This window comes from Equus przewalskii, chromosome 9, assembly GCF_037783145.1.
Source record: "Equus przewalskii isolate Varuska chromosome 9, EquPr2, whole genome shotgun sequence".
In the NCBI taxonomy this organism is placed as follows: Eukaryota; Metazoa; Chordata; class Mammalia; order Perissodactyla; family Equidae; genus Equus; species Equus przewalskii.
Genome location: NC_091839.1, coordinates 29,949,227 through 29,966,239, shown reverse-complemented (window position 1 = coordinate 29,966,239; position 17,013 = coordinate 29,949,227). Strand labels below are relative to the sequence as shown.

At 35.1% G+C, this 17,013-nt stretch overlaps 1 protein-coding gene across 5 annotated transcripts in view; it reads right to left on the bottom strand.

Moving 5' to 3' along the window:
• SENP6 (SUMO specific peptidase 6) overlaps positions 1-17,013 on the bottom strand; it is a 117,435-nt gene that overhangs the window by 12,575 nt on the left and 87,847 nt on the right. For all 5 annotated transcript variants that reach the window (XM_070558972.1, XM_070558973.1, XM_070558976.1 and 2 more), the window contains 7 exons: positions 14,927-14,960; positions 14,320-14,514; positions 13,120-13,346; positions 11,444-11,553; positions 11,209-11,325; positions 4,042-4,164; positions 2,959-3,051 (listed from right to left, as the gene is read on the bottom strand). In XM_070558972.1, coding sequence (XP_070415073.1) covers positions 2,959-3,051; positions 4,042-4,164; positions 11,209-11,325; positions 11,444-11,553; positions 13,120-13,346; positions 14,320-14,514; positions 14,927-14,960 — 899 coding nt within the window. The remainder of the gene's footprint in view (positions 1-2,958; positions 3,052-4,041; positions 4,165-11,208; positions 11,326-11,443; positions 11,554-13,119; positions 13,347-14,319; positions 14,515-14,926; positions 14,961-17,013) is intronic.

Here is a 17,013-nt window from a genome sequence, read left to right as displayed (position 1 = left end):
ATGTCAAAGGCTAGAAAACTATCTAGCCTCAAGATGAAAATGTCTTCAGAAGTCTAATTAGATTGTATAATTTTGAACAGTTTCTAAAATGTTGCACATACATAGCTTTTTAAAAACTTTTACTATGTCTGTGTTTTTCTTATTAATAAGGGAGGAAATGCTTAATATTGAAAATATTAAATAATTCTTTGTCTTATGCTATATTGAAATGTAAATACACTAAAATGAAATAACATATCTAATCTAACCATTATTACAAAACTTCAAGTACTAGTAGAGTTTCAGCTATCAAGAGGGTCTCATGATACAGGTGAATTCAGGTATCACAATCCCCAACAGCAGGATACAAGCCACGAGTAAAAAGCTGTATAGCTAACGTTGGCTAATATTCATTAACCCAATGAAGAATTTTATTGAGGGCTTACTATTTGCTAGGTACAGCGTTATGTGCTGGGATACAATAAACAGGCTATAGATGCCAGAGAATTTATTACTTAAACACAATATTTGTTATATAGTAGGGTGTTCAACAGATATTTGCTGAATGAAATAATGAATATCTTGACATGGAGATACGTTATTCTATATTCTCATTTCTGCAAAATGTTAAATTACCTCAAGATAATACTAAGACACAGCACTGTCTCTTCATCAGACAGCGTAAGCAGAAAGGTCACAGAGGCTGGTTCCATCCTCAGTATTGGAAAGGCCAGATGGAGGAATGCTTCTCTCCTGTTCTTAATTATTAATTTTCAGTGTCCTATGGACTTGGGTCAGGCTAGGGCAGTAGAAAGAGCAGCACACCAACTTCCTCACTCCATCAATTCTAAGACAGCTGATTTTAAGTCACATCTCAATTTCAGAAATGTTAAAATGTGAAAAAATGTGTTTTTAAATTGCTTAAATATGCTATAATGCAGTGATTCTCAAGCTAAAGCTATAACCTAAGTCTATTACAGTTTTAAACATTTCTTAGTTATGACAATATGGATAAGCCATACATTTTCTATTGCCTGACCTAATAACTAGGAAAAATTCTTTCTTCACCTAGCTGAAAGGAGAAAGCTGAACCAGACACCTGAGGTCACTTCCAACTTCTAAGAGCCAAAGCTGTGCTTTTATGATCTCTTTTAATACCAGCCACATTGACCTTAAATACCAGTGGGGGAAGAGGCTAAGACAGGTAATGTCACTTATCTTAAATTGGATTAGATACAAATGTTAAATTTCTCCTCCTTGTCACTTACTGTGACAATTTTCAACAGGTAGCTTATAAATTTTTAAGTTTAAAGAAATTAACACCAAGAAAATTAAAAATAAAATAGATGATAAATATATATCAGCTTATCTAACATAATTAGTGTATATAAATATTTGTGACTTTACCTCCTCCAAAACAAAACAAAAAAACTAACGAGCCCTCATGATTTGGAGGCTGTTCTTCCATCTACAAATGGCACCGTACTCTTGAAGGGTCCTTTACTGACTCCACACCTTGGTTCATTCTCTACCATTCACCGAGGTGACTGGAAGCATAGACTGCAGCTTCCATCCACATCAGATACAGTGACTCTACTGCTAAATTGTGTGCACCTCAAATTATATTTGTTTTATATTTTTACAATTCATTTCTAACAGAGGGCTTTTGACATATAGCCTCCCTTTTACCTAGTAGGCAGCTCACATGTTACTGTATATGACAAATTAGTGTCAAGAAACCTTACTTTGAGAATGAAGAAATTAAAGATTAGTTCTAAACTTGATTACGATACTATGTTTGACTTAAAAATTACACAGCTTTGAAGAAGTTGGGCTTTATAGCCATAACCAATGTTTTGACCTAGCCTACCTGTCTTTGGCTCGGCTAATTAGAGAGCACAGGTCTTATGATTAAAGCATGATTTTAAAGAAATAGAGTTTGATTATACTATAGAGTGAATTTGTTTTTCATAGTGAGAAAAAAACAAAACAAAACACAACCAGAAACTAGCCTGGCACATCTACGCTTACTAGACATAAACAGTCTCACAGAATACCAACCTTTGACACGGTTACTCTGCAACCATGATAAAACGAGACAAAGCAAGCTATTTCATAATTTGATTAAGCAGAGACAAATATAAGCTCACCATGCAACCCCCAAAATACCCAATATCTCCCTTTTTTGCTAAATGAGTCAATGCTATTTTACCCAAATAAACTACAGCTTCCTTAGACCTTCCCCCAAAACACCAAACCAAAGCCCCAATTCTGTTATAGGCTCTTTCAAACACACTTTTACTAAAAGGCTCCATGGCTGCTCATGGTATGTACTCTCCCTTGATGCAAGGAATAAACCCAAGCTGTCCAACTACTGGTGTATTCCTAGGAGCCTTTGGCTGGAGGGCATAGGAAAACAAAAAAATGAAATAAAAAACTCTCAAGTCTAAATTGTACAATAATGTTATCCTACACATCAATGCATCTCTAGTCATTGGAGCAGAATATAACACAAAATGTTTAAGCCCTCCCACTTTACTCAGAAAATAGCTTCAAGTAGTCAGAATGGTTTTCAGCTTGAGCAAATGGCATAAATCCAGCCAACTTTTCTTCTTTTCGGTTAAGAGCCAAAGTGTGTTTTAAACTAAAGATTCAAATTCTTCTATGTGACCTAATCATCTTTCTGTATAAAGTAGCCTTTTCTATATGGTGTTTGCTAGACCACAAGCACCATTTTTGTAAACTGAGATAATTCCACATTGACCAATATAACGAAATTAGAAAGATCTCGTCTAGCGTTTGCAAAATTCATTATCTTACATGATTCTCTGGAAAACTGAACTTTCATAAAATAAGCAGTATAACTATAGATATATCCAACAAATTTCAGGGAGGAATTTAAAAATGGATGAATTCATCATTATAAACATGTTTTCTAAAAACTGCCATCACATTTACATGAAGGAAAGTTTTACTCACGCTTCATTAAGGGGTACAAAAATAAAATCCTTCTCAAAAATATCTACATGCCGAGTCCATGTTTTTACTCTCCCATGTCGCTTTTGCTGTATTCTGTAAGACAAGACACAAACTATCAAGCTTTTGACATGTTTCTAGTGCTTCGGCTTATATGCAGCAATTCATAAATTATGAAGATTAAGATGTTAACAGATCAAATAGTTGTATAAGATAATTTAACAAGTTGGAGAAAGAAAACTGAACATCTGAGATGGAGCTAGCAAGGCATGAAACTGTCCGTCATTGATTCTGGAGGAAGGAGATGTTCAACTCCTGCTACTACATAGCAGGGTGGACCAGTGCTACTGTTTTCATCATTGCAGAACTGGTCCTAGTGACTATATTGAGAAGCGGACCACACCACGACCTACGGTAACTGAGAAGAGGGCAAGAAAAGTAAGCATTATCTCACAGTGGATGAAGCAGGACAGACCAAGCACCGGCCAAAACCAGTCACTATCAACTCTAATATGCAAAATTAGAATCACTGAAATAGTAGAAAATATTATTTATACTATGCACAGCAGCCATCAATTTAAGACATTTAACAGCACTTATGACAAAAAATGTACTAACTCTGTGTACATTTATCAGCAAGTATTAGAGCTGAATGCCATCACTATGTGGAGAAGAATTATAAACAAAATAACTCAGGCCTAAAATGTAGAACAGTACTTCCTTCACTTGTCTGAGGAGAATCACCCAAAGAACTTATTAAAAGTACAGATTCATAGGTTCCTCTCTTAGACATTACGGATGGAACATCTAGGGTAAAACAGAGCAATCTGTATTTAATAAGTATCCACGTAATTTTTTCTTTAACTATCCTGCATATTTGGGAAATACTGATCTAGGCATCACATCTAAAACCTTTATGAATTACAGGTGTTCTTGAGGCTTTATAATATTATGGATTATTTTGATTTTGCTAATTGATAATAGAATTAAATGATGCTTCCTCAATACAAATAAAGTAATTTTTTACTAAGTTAAACATGAATGACTTACTACATCTGTTAAATATTTTCAAAGAGCTTGACTTACGATAGATTAGATGTTTCATGAAGATTTCTCCTCTCTCTCTGATTAAGGCGTTTATAGAAAAAAGAACTGAATATATGAATCCGGTCAGCTTCTTCCTTCTTCAGTTTTTCAAGCACCAAATATCTATTTTATAAAAAATAATTCCAATGTAATGAATTCAACAGTTTACTTTATACTAAAAAGAGTCAAGCAGTGATCAAATATCTATTTAACCACCATCACTCTCTATTTCGTACAACTGAAAGCAGTTACTAGCAAAGTTTACTTCATATTCTAGACCATAACTACCAGATTATTCTCAAGTAATGAAAAGGGAGACCTGAGGGTAAAACTATGATTTGAAGATCTAACATTTTAAAACAAGGGCACATCACGAATGTTCACAGTAACATTATTTATAATAGCCACAAAGTGGAAATGACAGAAATACTCATCAACTGATGAATGGAAAAATAAAATGTGATATATCCATACAATGGAATATTCTTCAGCAATAAAAAGAAATGAAGTACCGACGTATGCTGTAACATAGAAGGACCTCGGAAACACTATGCTAAGTGAGAGAAGCTAGTCACAAAGCAGCACACATTGTATGACTTCATGCATATGAAATGCTCAGCATACGCAAATTCACAGGGACAGAGAGGACAAGGGGGCTGCCTAGAGCTGAGAGTGGGGCTGGAGGGAGACGGGGAGTCACTGCTAATGGGTACTGGGCTTCTTTTGGGGATGAAAATGTTCTAATATAGATTGCGGTGATGCTCACACAACCATCTGAATATAGTGAAAACCCTAAAAACGTACACTTTAGATGAGTGAATTGTATGGGATGTGCATAATATCTCGATAAAGCTATTATCTTTATGTACTGTTTATTTTGCTTTAAACAGTTCACTTAATAAACCGTGAAGACCTAGCCATATACTATTTTTTATAACAACAGAAAATAGAAAGGACTTTTATAGCAGTGCGGTCGCAACAATGACCCTTTAAAGTGATCTGACGTCAGTTCTAGTTTTTCCTTGCCTTAGTTGTTTTTTCTGCAGGTCTGTATCAAAACAAATAGCAATCGTTCCTTTATATCACAACGGGAAATGATGCTATTTTAATATAATTGTTTACGTTCCAAAATCCCTCAAAGAAGCTAGGCAAATTATGGCTTATGACCAAATTCATTTTATTAAAATGAGGGTAGTCTGAAAGCCCTGTGAAATCTTACAAGAAACAGCAAATGTCCCAGAGGGCACTTATTTGACCTGTCACTTTTATCATAATATTTGATAATTCTAAAGCTCAAATTCTGATGAAAAGGACATAACTTACAGATTTCTTGCTTTAGAGCAACTCACTGTGCCCCTACAAAAGATATTATAAGACAGTGAATCAGCTCATGACACAGTTTAAATCAATTGCCGAATTCTACAATAATAAACTCAAAACAGAGCATGTAGTGAACTAGATTTGAGTTTAGGGGCTATTACCATAATGGGTGAACCATGCATCTCTTTCCAGCCCAAATTACAATGGCTACTTTGTAAAACCGAATTGAATAAACAAAGGGATAATTCAATTTAAAAAAGAAAAGTTATTTGTGATTTAAGAAAACTATTTCATTCATATGTAAACAAATCCATGCCTTTACAAATAACTAGTTTTGTCTTTCTGCCCTGATATACATCCAAAAGAATTTCTGTGACTATATAATTCTGAGTTTTTTTATGTATGTGTGTTAGAACTATTCACTTTAATCAGAACAGCCATGTCTTTTATTTTAGAATTAAAGGGAAACTTTATTACAAAAAACTTGGGAATTTCTTCCTTTTGGGCGCATTTTTTTCTTTCAGCGTATAAATCATTTAAATATTGAATGTCACGGTGAAGCTGTTCACTTGCTATTTCACAAAGTGGACAATTTAACAATCACATCATGACTTCTTTAATGGTAGGATGAAGTTAAAATATGAATACGGTTCATCTGCAACTCTATGTGACTTTGAAAGTACTTTTTATTAATCGAATTCCTTTCTCCTCTGCACTTTATTGACACTCTCTAGATGCAGCGTCCTTCTGCCTCTTGTAATATTGGCAAACTTTGCTTGTTTCTCATTTGTAGAGCTGGAAACGGGGAAGAATGAGCAGCTCTGGCAGCAGCCCAACTGCTTATGTTAATAGTGAAGTTTAAAAAGAAGTTTCCTCCTTTCAATTCACTTCTAAGAGTGTCATGAGACAAACATGAACAGATTCTCAAAAAGTCAAGGATTTTGTTAGGTTCTCTTTATTATCTGGGACACTGATTTGTATCAGAAAAGGCAGAACTTGTAGATAATCTAAGTTTACTGTATGAAATTTGTTTTAAAGTGTAACTATAAAGTCTAAGGGCCCTCTTGAAAATATGAAGAATTTCAAGAATATAAACAAAGGACTGTAAAATCTCTACTATAATGTAAAAAGTGCAGATTAAATATGAAATAGAATAAACTAAAATGTAAACGAAATAGAGGAGTTCTACTTATTTTTAAGTTCTACTCACGTGCTTTCAAACCAAAAACCATTTTAAACATAAAGACTTTAATAGCTTAAAAGTAAAGGGGTAAAAAGATATACACCACGAAAACATAAACCAAAAGAAAGCTATAGTAGTTATATTCATTTTGAACAAAGTAGGCATATGAATAAGGAAGATTACCAAGGACAAAAAGGGACATTACATAGTGATAAAGGGGTCAATTTTTGAAGAAGACATAAATGTGTATGTGCCCAACAACAGAGTTTCAAAACACATTAGGCAAAAACTGATAGATTTGAAAAGAGAAATAGACTATCTATAAATATAGTTGGAGATCAAGAGCCTTCTCAATAACTGATAAGAACAAGTAGGCAGAAAATCAGGGAGGACAAAGATGACCTGAAGAGCACTATCAAACAGCTTGACCTAACTGACATTCACAGAACAATACGTCATCTAACAGCAGCAGTGTTACTCTAGACATTCACTCAAGACTTTTCAGTAGCTTGGTTTATTAAGGCAGTATGCATTAGGATTAAGAGATAACATCTTTTTCAAAAAAATTATGGAAAAAATGAAATAACATAAAATTTACAACTTAACCATTTTTAAGTATACTGTTCAGTCAATAGTGTTAAATATATCCACATTGTTGTGAAAAAGATATCCAGAACTTTACCTTGCAAAACTGAAACTCTATATCCATTAGACAACTATCTCCTTTCCCTTGCCCCTCAGCCCCTGGTAACCACCATTTACTTTCTTTTTCTATGAATTTGACTACTTCAGATATCTCATCTAAGTGGAATCATACAGTATTTGTCTTTATGTGACTGGTGTACTTCACTTTACATAATGTCTTCCAGATTCATCCATGTTGTAGCCTGTAACAGGTTTCCTTCTTTTTTTAAGGGTGAACAATATTCCATTTATGTACATACCACATTTTGTTTATACACTTATCCATGAATGGACATTTGGATTATTTCCACCTCTTGGCTACTATGAACATGGTGTGCAAATATCTCTTTGAGATCCTACTTTCAATTCTTTTGCATATATACTCAGAAGGCAGATTGCTGTATCATATGGTAGTTCCAACTTTCAATCTTTTGAGGAACTACCACACTGTTTTCTGTATCAGCTGTATGACTTTACACACCCACCCTGCAGTGCACAAGGGTTCCAATTTGTCCACGTTGTTAGGAACATTCTTTTCTTTTCTTTTTTTTTTTTTAATAGTAGCCATCCTAATGGATATGAGATGATATCTCACTGTGGTTATAATTAATAATTTTGAGGATCTTTGCATATGCTTATTGGTCATTTGTATGAGATAGCATCTTCTGAAGTAGCTATCAAGAACTTTGGTTGGGGGCCAACCCCATGGCCGAGTGGTTGTGTTCGCGCGCTCCGCTTTGGCAGTCCAGGTCCTGGGTGTGGACCTAGCACTGCTCATCAGGCCATGCTGAGGTGGCATCCCACATAGCAGGATCTACAACTAGAATATACAACTATGTACTGGGGGGCTTTGGGGAGAAGAAGGAAAAAAGCACTTTGCCTGAACTTGTCCTTGAATGTACCTGTTAGGTCTCAAAGGGGTCTACATCTGCAGAACCAGGCATTTAAAATCCAGGGCGGTTTCTCTTACTAGCAGATCTATGACACATTTATAACTTACTGAAACTTATTCCATTACCATCAAATCTTCAAAAGGAAAAAGAGTGCCTTTGAAAAGGGGGTAAAGCGATCATAAAAAGGAATATAACATTACCCCCGATGTTAAGTAGATCCTGCTGGTTGATGGTGGTGTTGAGTTCCTCCATTATCCTTGCTGATTTTGTTTAGCTGTTCTTTCAATTGTTGAGAGAGGGGAATTGAAGTCTCCAGCTACATTTGTAGATTTTTGTTTCTCCTTTTAGATGTATCAGTTTTTGCTTCACATATTTTGTAGCTCTGTTGTATGGCACACACTCATTTAGGATTGCTAAGTCTTCTTGATGGATTCACTCCTTTATCATTATATAATGTCCCTCTCTATCCCTGGTAATTGTTTTTGCTCTGAAGTTTACTTTATCTGATGTTAATATAGTAACTCCTGTTTCTTCTAATATTTGCATGGTATATCTTTTTCCTTTTCAACTTAAATAATCATTATCTTTGAAGTGAGTTTTTTGTAGACAGGCCACAGTTTAATCCACTCTGCCAATCTTGGTCTTTTAATTGATATATTTAGTGCACGTGAATTGAATGTAGTTAGTAATATGTTCTATCTTCTCGTTCACTGATTCTTTCCTCTGTCCTCTCTATTCTGCTGTTCAGCTTATTCAGTACAGTTTTTGTTACTCTAGTTTTAGTTCTAGAATTTCCATTTCTTTCTTTATATCTTTCTTTTCCTTCATAAATTTCACACGTGTTCATAATTTTTCATCAAAGAATTTTTATGATGGATGCTTTAAAATCTTTGTCAGGTAATTCTAGTATCTGTGCCATCTCTGTTTTGACAGTCTAATTGTCTTTTCTCATCCAGTTTGAGATCTCTCCAGTTCTAAGTGAGAGAAGTAATTTTCAATAAAAATCTGGAAATTTTGAGTATTATAAGACTCTGGATCTTATTTAATTCTTGTTTTTTAGCAGGCATCCTCCAGCATCACACTCCGGTGGGTGAATTGGGTGCCACCTCATTACTGTCATGTGGGGGTGGAAGTTCAGGTTCTCCACTAGACCACCACCAACATGGGGGAGCTCTGTGCTACTCACAGATGAAGGCAGAAGGCTCCCTCATTATCCTCCAGGAACTGGGGTGCAAGTCTGGCTTTATACTTGATCCTAATTAGCTTAGAGTCACTGTAACCTCAATGTTTTTCTTAGCCCTTATCTGCCTTGACCTCTGCTGTACTGATACCACTGAACGTATCTTCCTTTAATAGCTTTCACTTCCCTTCAATTTCATGATATTACTCTTTCTGGATTTCTCTCCTTACCTTTCAAATACTTTCAGAATTTATTCATGGGAGCCTCTTTCCTCCCTGTCTGTCAAAATTTACTCTCCAGGTTCTTTACTTATAGCTGTTTTCCTCATTTTATAACCCTATCTAAGCAATTTCATCCATTCTCATAATTACACTACCACTTGCAAAGCATAGCCTCCCATGTCTCCAGGCCAGAACTCAACTGACCACAGAAGCACAAATTCTGCCATCTACTAGCACTGTCCCTTTTGCTGTGTCACAGACATCTAAAAGGGAAATCTCCCCCTCCACCCAAACTTGTTCTTCTGCGTTCAGTACTTCAGTTAGTGGCAAAATCATTTAGCAGGTCTCACTAGTCAGAAAACTATGAGTTAACTGGCATCCATTTCTCTCCTTAATATCCATTCAATAGGTCCTGGAGTTGTGCTAAGCAACTCTACCTCCTAAAATATTTCATTATTTCCTCTTCACTCCAACTAAAATGCCTCAATTAGACTTCCTATATCACCTTAATTACATTTCCTTAAATCATCTCTCATCTAGACATTCGCAATGAACATGGTAGTCAAATGATCCTAAGGAAACTCAACTATGATATTGCTGCTCTGATCAAAACTTATCATTCTTTTTCTTTTCTTTTTTTTTGGTGAGGAAGAGTGGCCCTACTTAACATCTGGGCCAATCTTCCTCCACTTTATATGTGGGATGTCACCACAGCATGGCTTGATAAGTGGTGTGCAGGTCCACACCCAGGATGCAAACCCATGAACCTTGGGCCATCAAAGCGGAGCATGTGAACTTAACCAGCACTAGGCTGGGCCCAAAACCTACCATACTTTATAACAATGTTTTCTTTTCCCAAACTGTGGGTTGCAACCATTTGTAGGCTATACAATCAATTCAGTAGCTTTTGACAATCAGATTTTTGTAAAAAATTCTTTCACAAAATACATTTGAATAACTAGAAAATATTAGAGAGCACTAGACACATTGATAGTTAAGTTCTGTTTTGTTTCATACACACATCCATTTTATATCACAAACCAGTAACCACATACAAATTTATACATGTATAAACACACTGCACATACAAGTATATGTACGTGTATACTGGGTCACGACATAAGCTCTTCCAGGAAAGCTTCTTGGTCCCTCATATTTCCCAACCCCCAAAAGAATGAAGCATTCTTTTTCTGTTGTGTCTTCTGTCAATGCTTTAATCCCATATTTGTGTTCCCTACAAGACTATAAACTTCTAACATAGTACTTGGCACATAGCTGGCACTTGGTGAGCATTTATTGAAGGAAGTGAGTGAAATCATGCTTTTGTGCTTGCTCAACAAATTATTACCCAACCTAGGGTAGTAACAATTTTTTAAAGGCTTAAAACGCTGTAACGATAACAACATAATAAGCTATCAGTTATGAACAGTTTGCACGTGCCAGGTATTTTTCCTAGCACTTACATGTATTACTTTACTTAATTCTCACAACTCTTTTAGATATTATTATTATTCTCATTTTTAAAATAAGGAAACAAAGGTACAGACATTAAATAACTTCCAAAATGTCATACAGTAAGTGGCAGTGATGGAATTCAAAATCCAAACAGTTTTGACTCTAGAAAACAAAGATATACATTATAAAATGTTGAAGATTTGCTAAAAGGTTAGCAGAAAATTAGCTTACTTCAAATAGAAGTCTATAATAACATCATTTAAAAATTCTCCTTCACTTAGACAGTGCAGGTCCTCATTGGTAACAGAGATGCCTCCCTTAGCTGGAGGTGGTGGATATACTATCAATCTGCAACAAAACAAAAAAACACGCAAATAAAAAATACATATCCTTATATAAAAAACTGAAATGTAATAAAACAGAGAAGAAATTTAAGGGTGTTGCAAATGAAAAGGAATTTTCTCACTTTTCTACAGGACCCATGAAGATGGTGTGACTTTCTCCAGTTTCTTCATCATCATCAAAAAACTGGAATTCTTGTTTGTTTTTAAGTTGTATTTTAGATTCAAGGGACACCTGGTAAAGAAAATTATAAATTTTCAAAGTCAATTGGGAAAATTTTCAATAAAAAGAGTAAGTACAAGGCAAAAACGCTTTTCAATTAAAAACGATTAAATATGAATCTAAAATGTATGCATGATTTTTAACAATTAAAAATAAAGAGGGGGAGCTGGTCCTGTGGCCTAATGGTTGAGCTCAGCACGCTCCACTGTGGTGGCCCAGGTTTGGTTCCCAGGTTCAGACCTACACCACTAGTCTGCCATGCTGTGGCAGCGACCCACCTACAAAATAGAGGCAGACTGGCACAGAGGTTCACTTAGGGTGAATCTTCCTCAGCAAAAAATAAAATAAACAGGCAAAAGTATGGTCCACTTTCTTTTTATCTGTAGCTTCTAGCACAGTGAAACTTCCAAATTTCATAATAATGGTTTTTCCGGCATCCTGTCTCGAAGATCTCTACCATCCTATTAGATCATGTTGGTAAAATCCAAAGAACAGATGTACTGATTTTTTAATTCAGGCAGTGGAGGCCTACCTAGGTTCAGTGGCTAGGCAATCCATGGGATAAGGGAGCAGAGGGTCCGGGAACACAGTCCAATGAGCCTCAGTCCTCCAGAATTAAGGAGTCCTTAAAGGAAGAGCCTTCCATTGAAATCTGAGTCCATTACAGCTGCTTTACGGCTCCAGCTGCTCTTTTCTTCCTCTGGAATTATCTCCTAAAGCCAATCTTGGGAAAGAAGGGGAATGATTTCCCTTCCTTCTTCTGTTCTTTTCCTCAAGCCACTACCTGTGTGAATAGCTCTTCTCTGGTGAGACCTTGCTCAACTTCACCAAGATTGTGCCTTGGATAGCCCTATTTCCAAGTTTGTGGGTAGGTTGAAAGACTTCAAGTATTCCCAATAAATTAAGTCAGAAAAATTCAGCTGCTGTGGTAGGGTACAAATTTAGAGTATTTAAGTTATATTTGTATTATTTAACATTATACTGTTTTACAACAGTACTGGGGCCTTTGGTTCAGGTGACTTCAGAGTTACCCACTATAAGACTAGTTATTCTAGAATTGGATACCTACGCCGACAGCCAGGATAAAATGGTGTGTATTCTTCACTCCCCAAGTTTTCAACCATGTATGCACATGCTACATTTAAATGTACACCAGGGACCAAAATTCGTTCATTTGTATTGAAGCCAATGGCATCACTGGCAACCACTAGCAAATCTAAGAAACCAGGTAACAATCAATTTGAATGTAGCAGTGTATGTATATGTTGAAAGTGGGAGAAAAAGAAAAAAGGATGAAAGAAAAAGAAAAGGAGACAAAAAGTAAAGACAAGAATAGAGTATGCAAAGGAACTAAAAATGCTTGAGACCTGTACCAAGAACTGTTTGTCACAAGTCACTTACCCACTATTAACGTTTTGACACAAGATAGCTTACAAATCAAATATAAAAGCAAACAATTCAGAAATGGGAATTAAAAAGAGCTAACTCTGAAATAAGCATTTTGATAATGAAACATATTTCCCTTTAAATCTACCCATTATTTAAAATTATATTTAAAATATTAAAACACATAATTACATTTTTAATTTTGTTTTCTTTTTGCACACAACTTCCTTTGATGTTCTCTTCAGAGGTTCTTGTACAGGCAACAAGTCTGCTATTGGCTTCTTCAAAGGGAATTTTTGCAAAAAAATTTGACACATTATTCCTTTTACCAATGTCAGTAATGATATTTTCAAATACCATATTTGCTTGAGGATCAAGGCCATTTTGAAAAATTAATATTATATATTGTTCTTCCAAATCTGAAAAGAAATCAATATAACTATAAGTTTAAAAGAAAAAAAAAAGTGAATAGATATTAGAAAAGAGTTAACAACTAGCTATTTCGCAGAATGTCACCAGAAATATTGGTACAAATGTCCCAAATAATGTTAGGCATCCTGTGGATGTACAATAAATCCTGAAATAAACACCACTGACACTGCTACCTGACAATGTCATCTAAGTTATTAAGAGAAAGGAAGCAGAACAAATTACTCTAGCAGCACCTCAAGAAAAAATCTATTCATGGATGTAACGAATTTACTTCATCTAATAGCATCCAAATATATTTACAGTTTTAAATATATATCAACAGTTTTGTCAAACACAAACAAGAAACTGCCAAGTGAACTGCTGTTACCTCTGGAGTTTTATTTAACCGCAGAAACTGCTATTCAATTACACGCCAGCTCTTGCAGCTTTAACAGGAGCTTCATGCTCAGCATGACGTGAAGCAGCAATTACTGCTGAAAAGTATTTATTTTACAACTAGTCATGCTATGCCGTAAGTGTGAGAGGTGAAGGGAAACACACTGGAGAACCACATCCATTTATTGTGGAGGATGAAGCCACAGTCCATGAACTTGCGAACTTCCTATTCAGGCTAAGTTTCAAGGATTCCAGATTTATATGGTTGATTTACACTTAGCACCAATCAGTGAGTTAAAAAAATTCATTTTACTCAGATAATACAGTGTTAAAATAAAGACTGCAGATTTTTTGAGTCTTAACTCATTTTGAAAACTTTCTAAATGGGTAAGACTGGGTTTTATCTTCAGACTTGGCACTTTCTGTGGGCTTTTCCTCATTTTTAAAATGGGGGAATTAATATCTATCTTACAAGGTCAATGTAAGGACAGTAAATAACATACATAAGGCCTCTATCAAAGAACAGTCACATTCTGCTGCTCAATGACTTATATGTATTATTATAATCTGTTCTACATAACTTACTTGTTAACTTATTTATTCCTTTACAATCATTCCAAACTTTATCCTCCATATTCATTTGCAGTTGCATGCTCAGCTTCTGATAAACTGCTGGTATCGTCTGAAGAAACACTACTGGTAATTTTCGGACATTACACCATTCACATTTAGTTAGATGAGAGGTATTTAAAGTAATCCCTACAGGATCATTTTCTGGTTCTGGAGGAAAACAAATGGAAACGGAAAAGGAGTCAATTCCAAGAGGGCAAAATCACGAATGGAAAAAATTTTGAGGAAATCCAAGTTTAAAGTTAAACACATTCATTGTGTTCTATAAATAGTAATTCTAGCGGGAAATGAATAAAAATCTTTGTAATTATCTTAAATCGTCTACATTTTTTTCCTAATGAAAAGAGGGTTCTAATGAAGTGTATTCATAAAATTAGAGATAGGTTTTGTGATGTTACAGAATGAAATTACGCTATCGAGACAGACGCCCTTTGTTAAGGAGATGTATGTAATAACTAATCATCTTAATGAACTCTACGAATATCATTTAAATCTTTTATTCCTGTAAAGTGCTTTAGTGTAAACAAACCCTTAGTGAGTAAAAAGACATAAAATAGCTTACCTTCTAGCTGTATCTTGATAAACTCTAAACAAAACTGAAAAATAAGATAAATTAGTACCAATCATAGATTTAGGAAGGTTTTGCTATGAACACCAGGAATGACATATTTGGGACTTAGACTGTCGAGGGCAGAAAAACTGAACCATCTATCATGCACTTAAATATGAGATGAGATATCCACCCCACTCCCAAATTATCTCAGAAAAGCAGGCTTCACTTGTTTAAGTCAAGTACTTAGATCCATTTCTTATAACTTCAAAGAGGAGGTGACAGAATGCTACAATGAACACCTGAATACTCCTTAACTAGATTCACTAACTGTTAATATCTTGCCACACCTACTCCATCTCTTTGTTTTACAAATACACATACTTCTCTTTTGCTAAATCAGCATAAAGCAAGCTGAGAACATTATGACGTTCCACCCCTAAATCCTTCAGGGTATGTCTCCCAAGAACAAGGACATTCTCCTACACAACCAAAACATCATTACCAAATCTAAGAAAATCAAGATGAACTTCATTCAACATACAGTTCACACTCAAATTTCCTCAACTGCTTAAAACTGTCCATTATTGCTGTTTTTAACTTTTCCCCAATCCATGATTATGTCAAGGTTATATTACATTTGTCTCTTTTGTCTACTGCTGTCTAGAGCAGAAACCTGCCTCTCTCTATTCTTCTTGACATGGCCTTTGAAGAACCCAAGTTAGGTTCTGCAAAATGTACAAGACCCTAGACTTGAGTTTCCTCATTTTTAAATTCGGGCCACACATTTCCAGCAAATACAGCACAGAGGGGATGTTTTATACTTCCCACTACATCACAACAGAAGACACATGATGTCAGGCTGTCCCACCATTGATATAAGCTTAATCACTTGGCGAAGGCAGTCTTTCCACTGTAAAAATATATCTTCCGCTTTGTAATTAAACAGTAATCTATAGAGAAATACTTGAAAGCTTGTGAATATCCTGTTCCCTAATAACTTTTCTCCCAATAGTTTCAGCAAGAATCAGTTATCATTGGTGTTTATAAAAAGGTGATTTTATAACTGAGTATTTTAATGTGGAGAAGACACATTAAACCTGATACACCTGGAATTAATAATCATTTGTGTGTTTACATAAGTTAAGAGAAACGAAAAAGGAAACAAGAACTTAAAATGCATTAAAAAAATAAGTTGGATCAACATATAGAGGAATGAATAAATACATGAAAAGTAAGTTTAGTTAAATGCTAATGGCAGAATTGAGCTGGGAATTTTATGAATGTTGACTGTAAAATTCTTCCAACTCATCTGTTTGAAAATTTTCACAATGTAAAAAAAAAAAAGGAAACAAGGAAATAGAAAATAAATTTAGTAATTACCACAACAATTGCAGTCTAGAATGTCACTAAACATACCTCCCAAAGATTGTGTTTGAAAGTAATATGTTAATTGGTTTTACAGGAAAGTGACACATCAATTGGGGATCAAGAATGGGTATTTCTAGCTTGGGAAACATTCCAGCACACACAGAAGCTGAAGTTATATGCTTTAGAAAAATACATTAGAAAAAAGTGGCAATAATGATGACAGACACTAAGACGAAAGCATTTGAGTAAAAGTGTTGCATGAGATGTAGGTATAAAAAGAAGCAATGTCTAAATATTTGTCATTTAAAATGTGTGCAAATAAATTACACACGAATATTAATATTACAAGCAGACATTGGGCTATTTCACCTACATCCCCAAGAGTTTCTAAATTTAAGTTGGCCGAAAACCTTGATTTTCTATCTTCTCAATTTTTTCATTGGAAAAATGAGAGACAACACCCTATTTGGACATATATGATATTCCTAATAAATGTTGGCCATTTTCCTTAAACAAAATATTTAAATCAAAGTATTTATATTTAAATAAAATTGGCACTTCTAAACAGTGCCAATTCTAACACTAAGTGAATTTAAAATAATTAAATTGGGGCCAGCCCTGTGGCCGAGTGGTTAAGTTTGCGTGCTCCACTTCAGCGGCCAGGGTTTGCCAGTTCAGATCCTGGGTGCAGACCTATACTCTGCTCTTCAAGCCATGCTGTGGAGGCA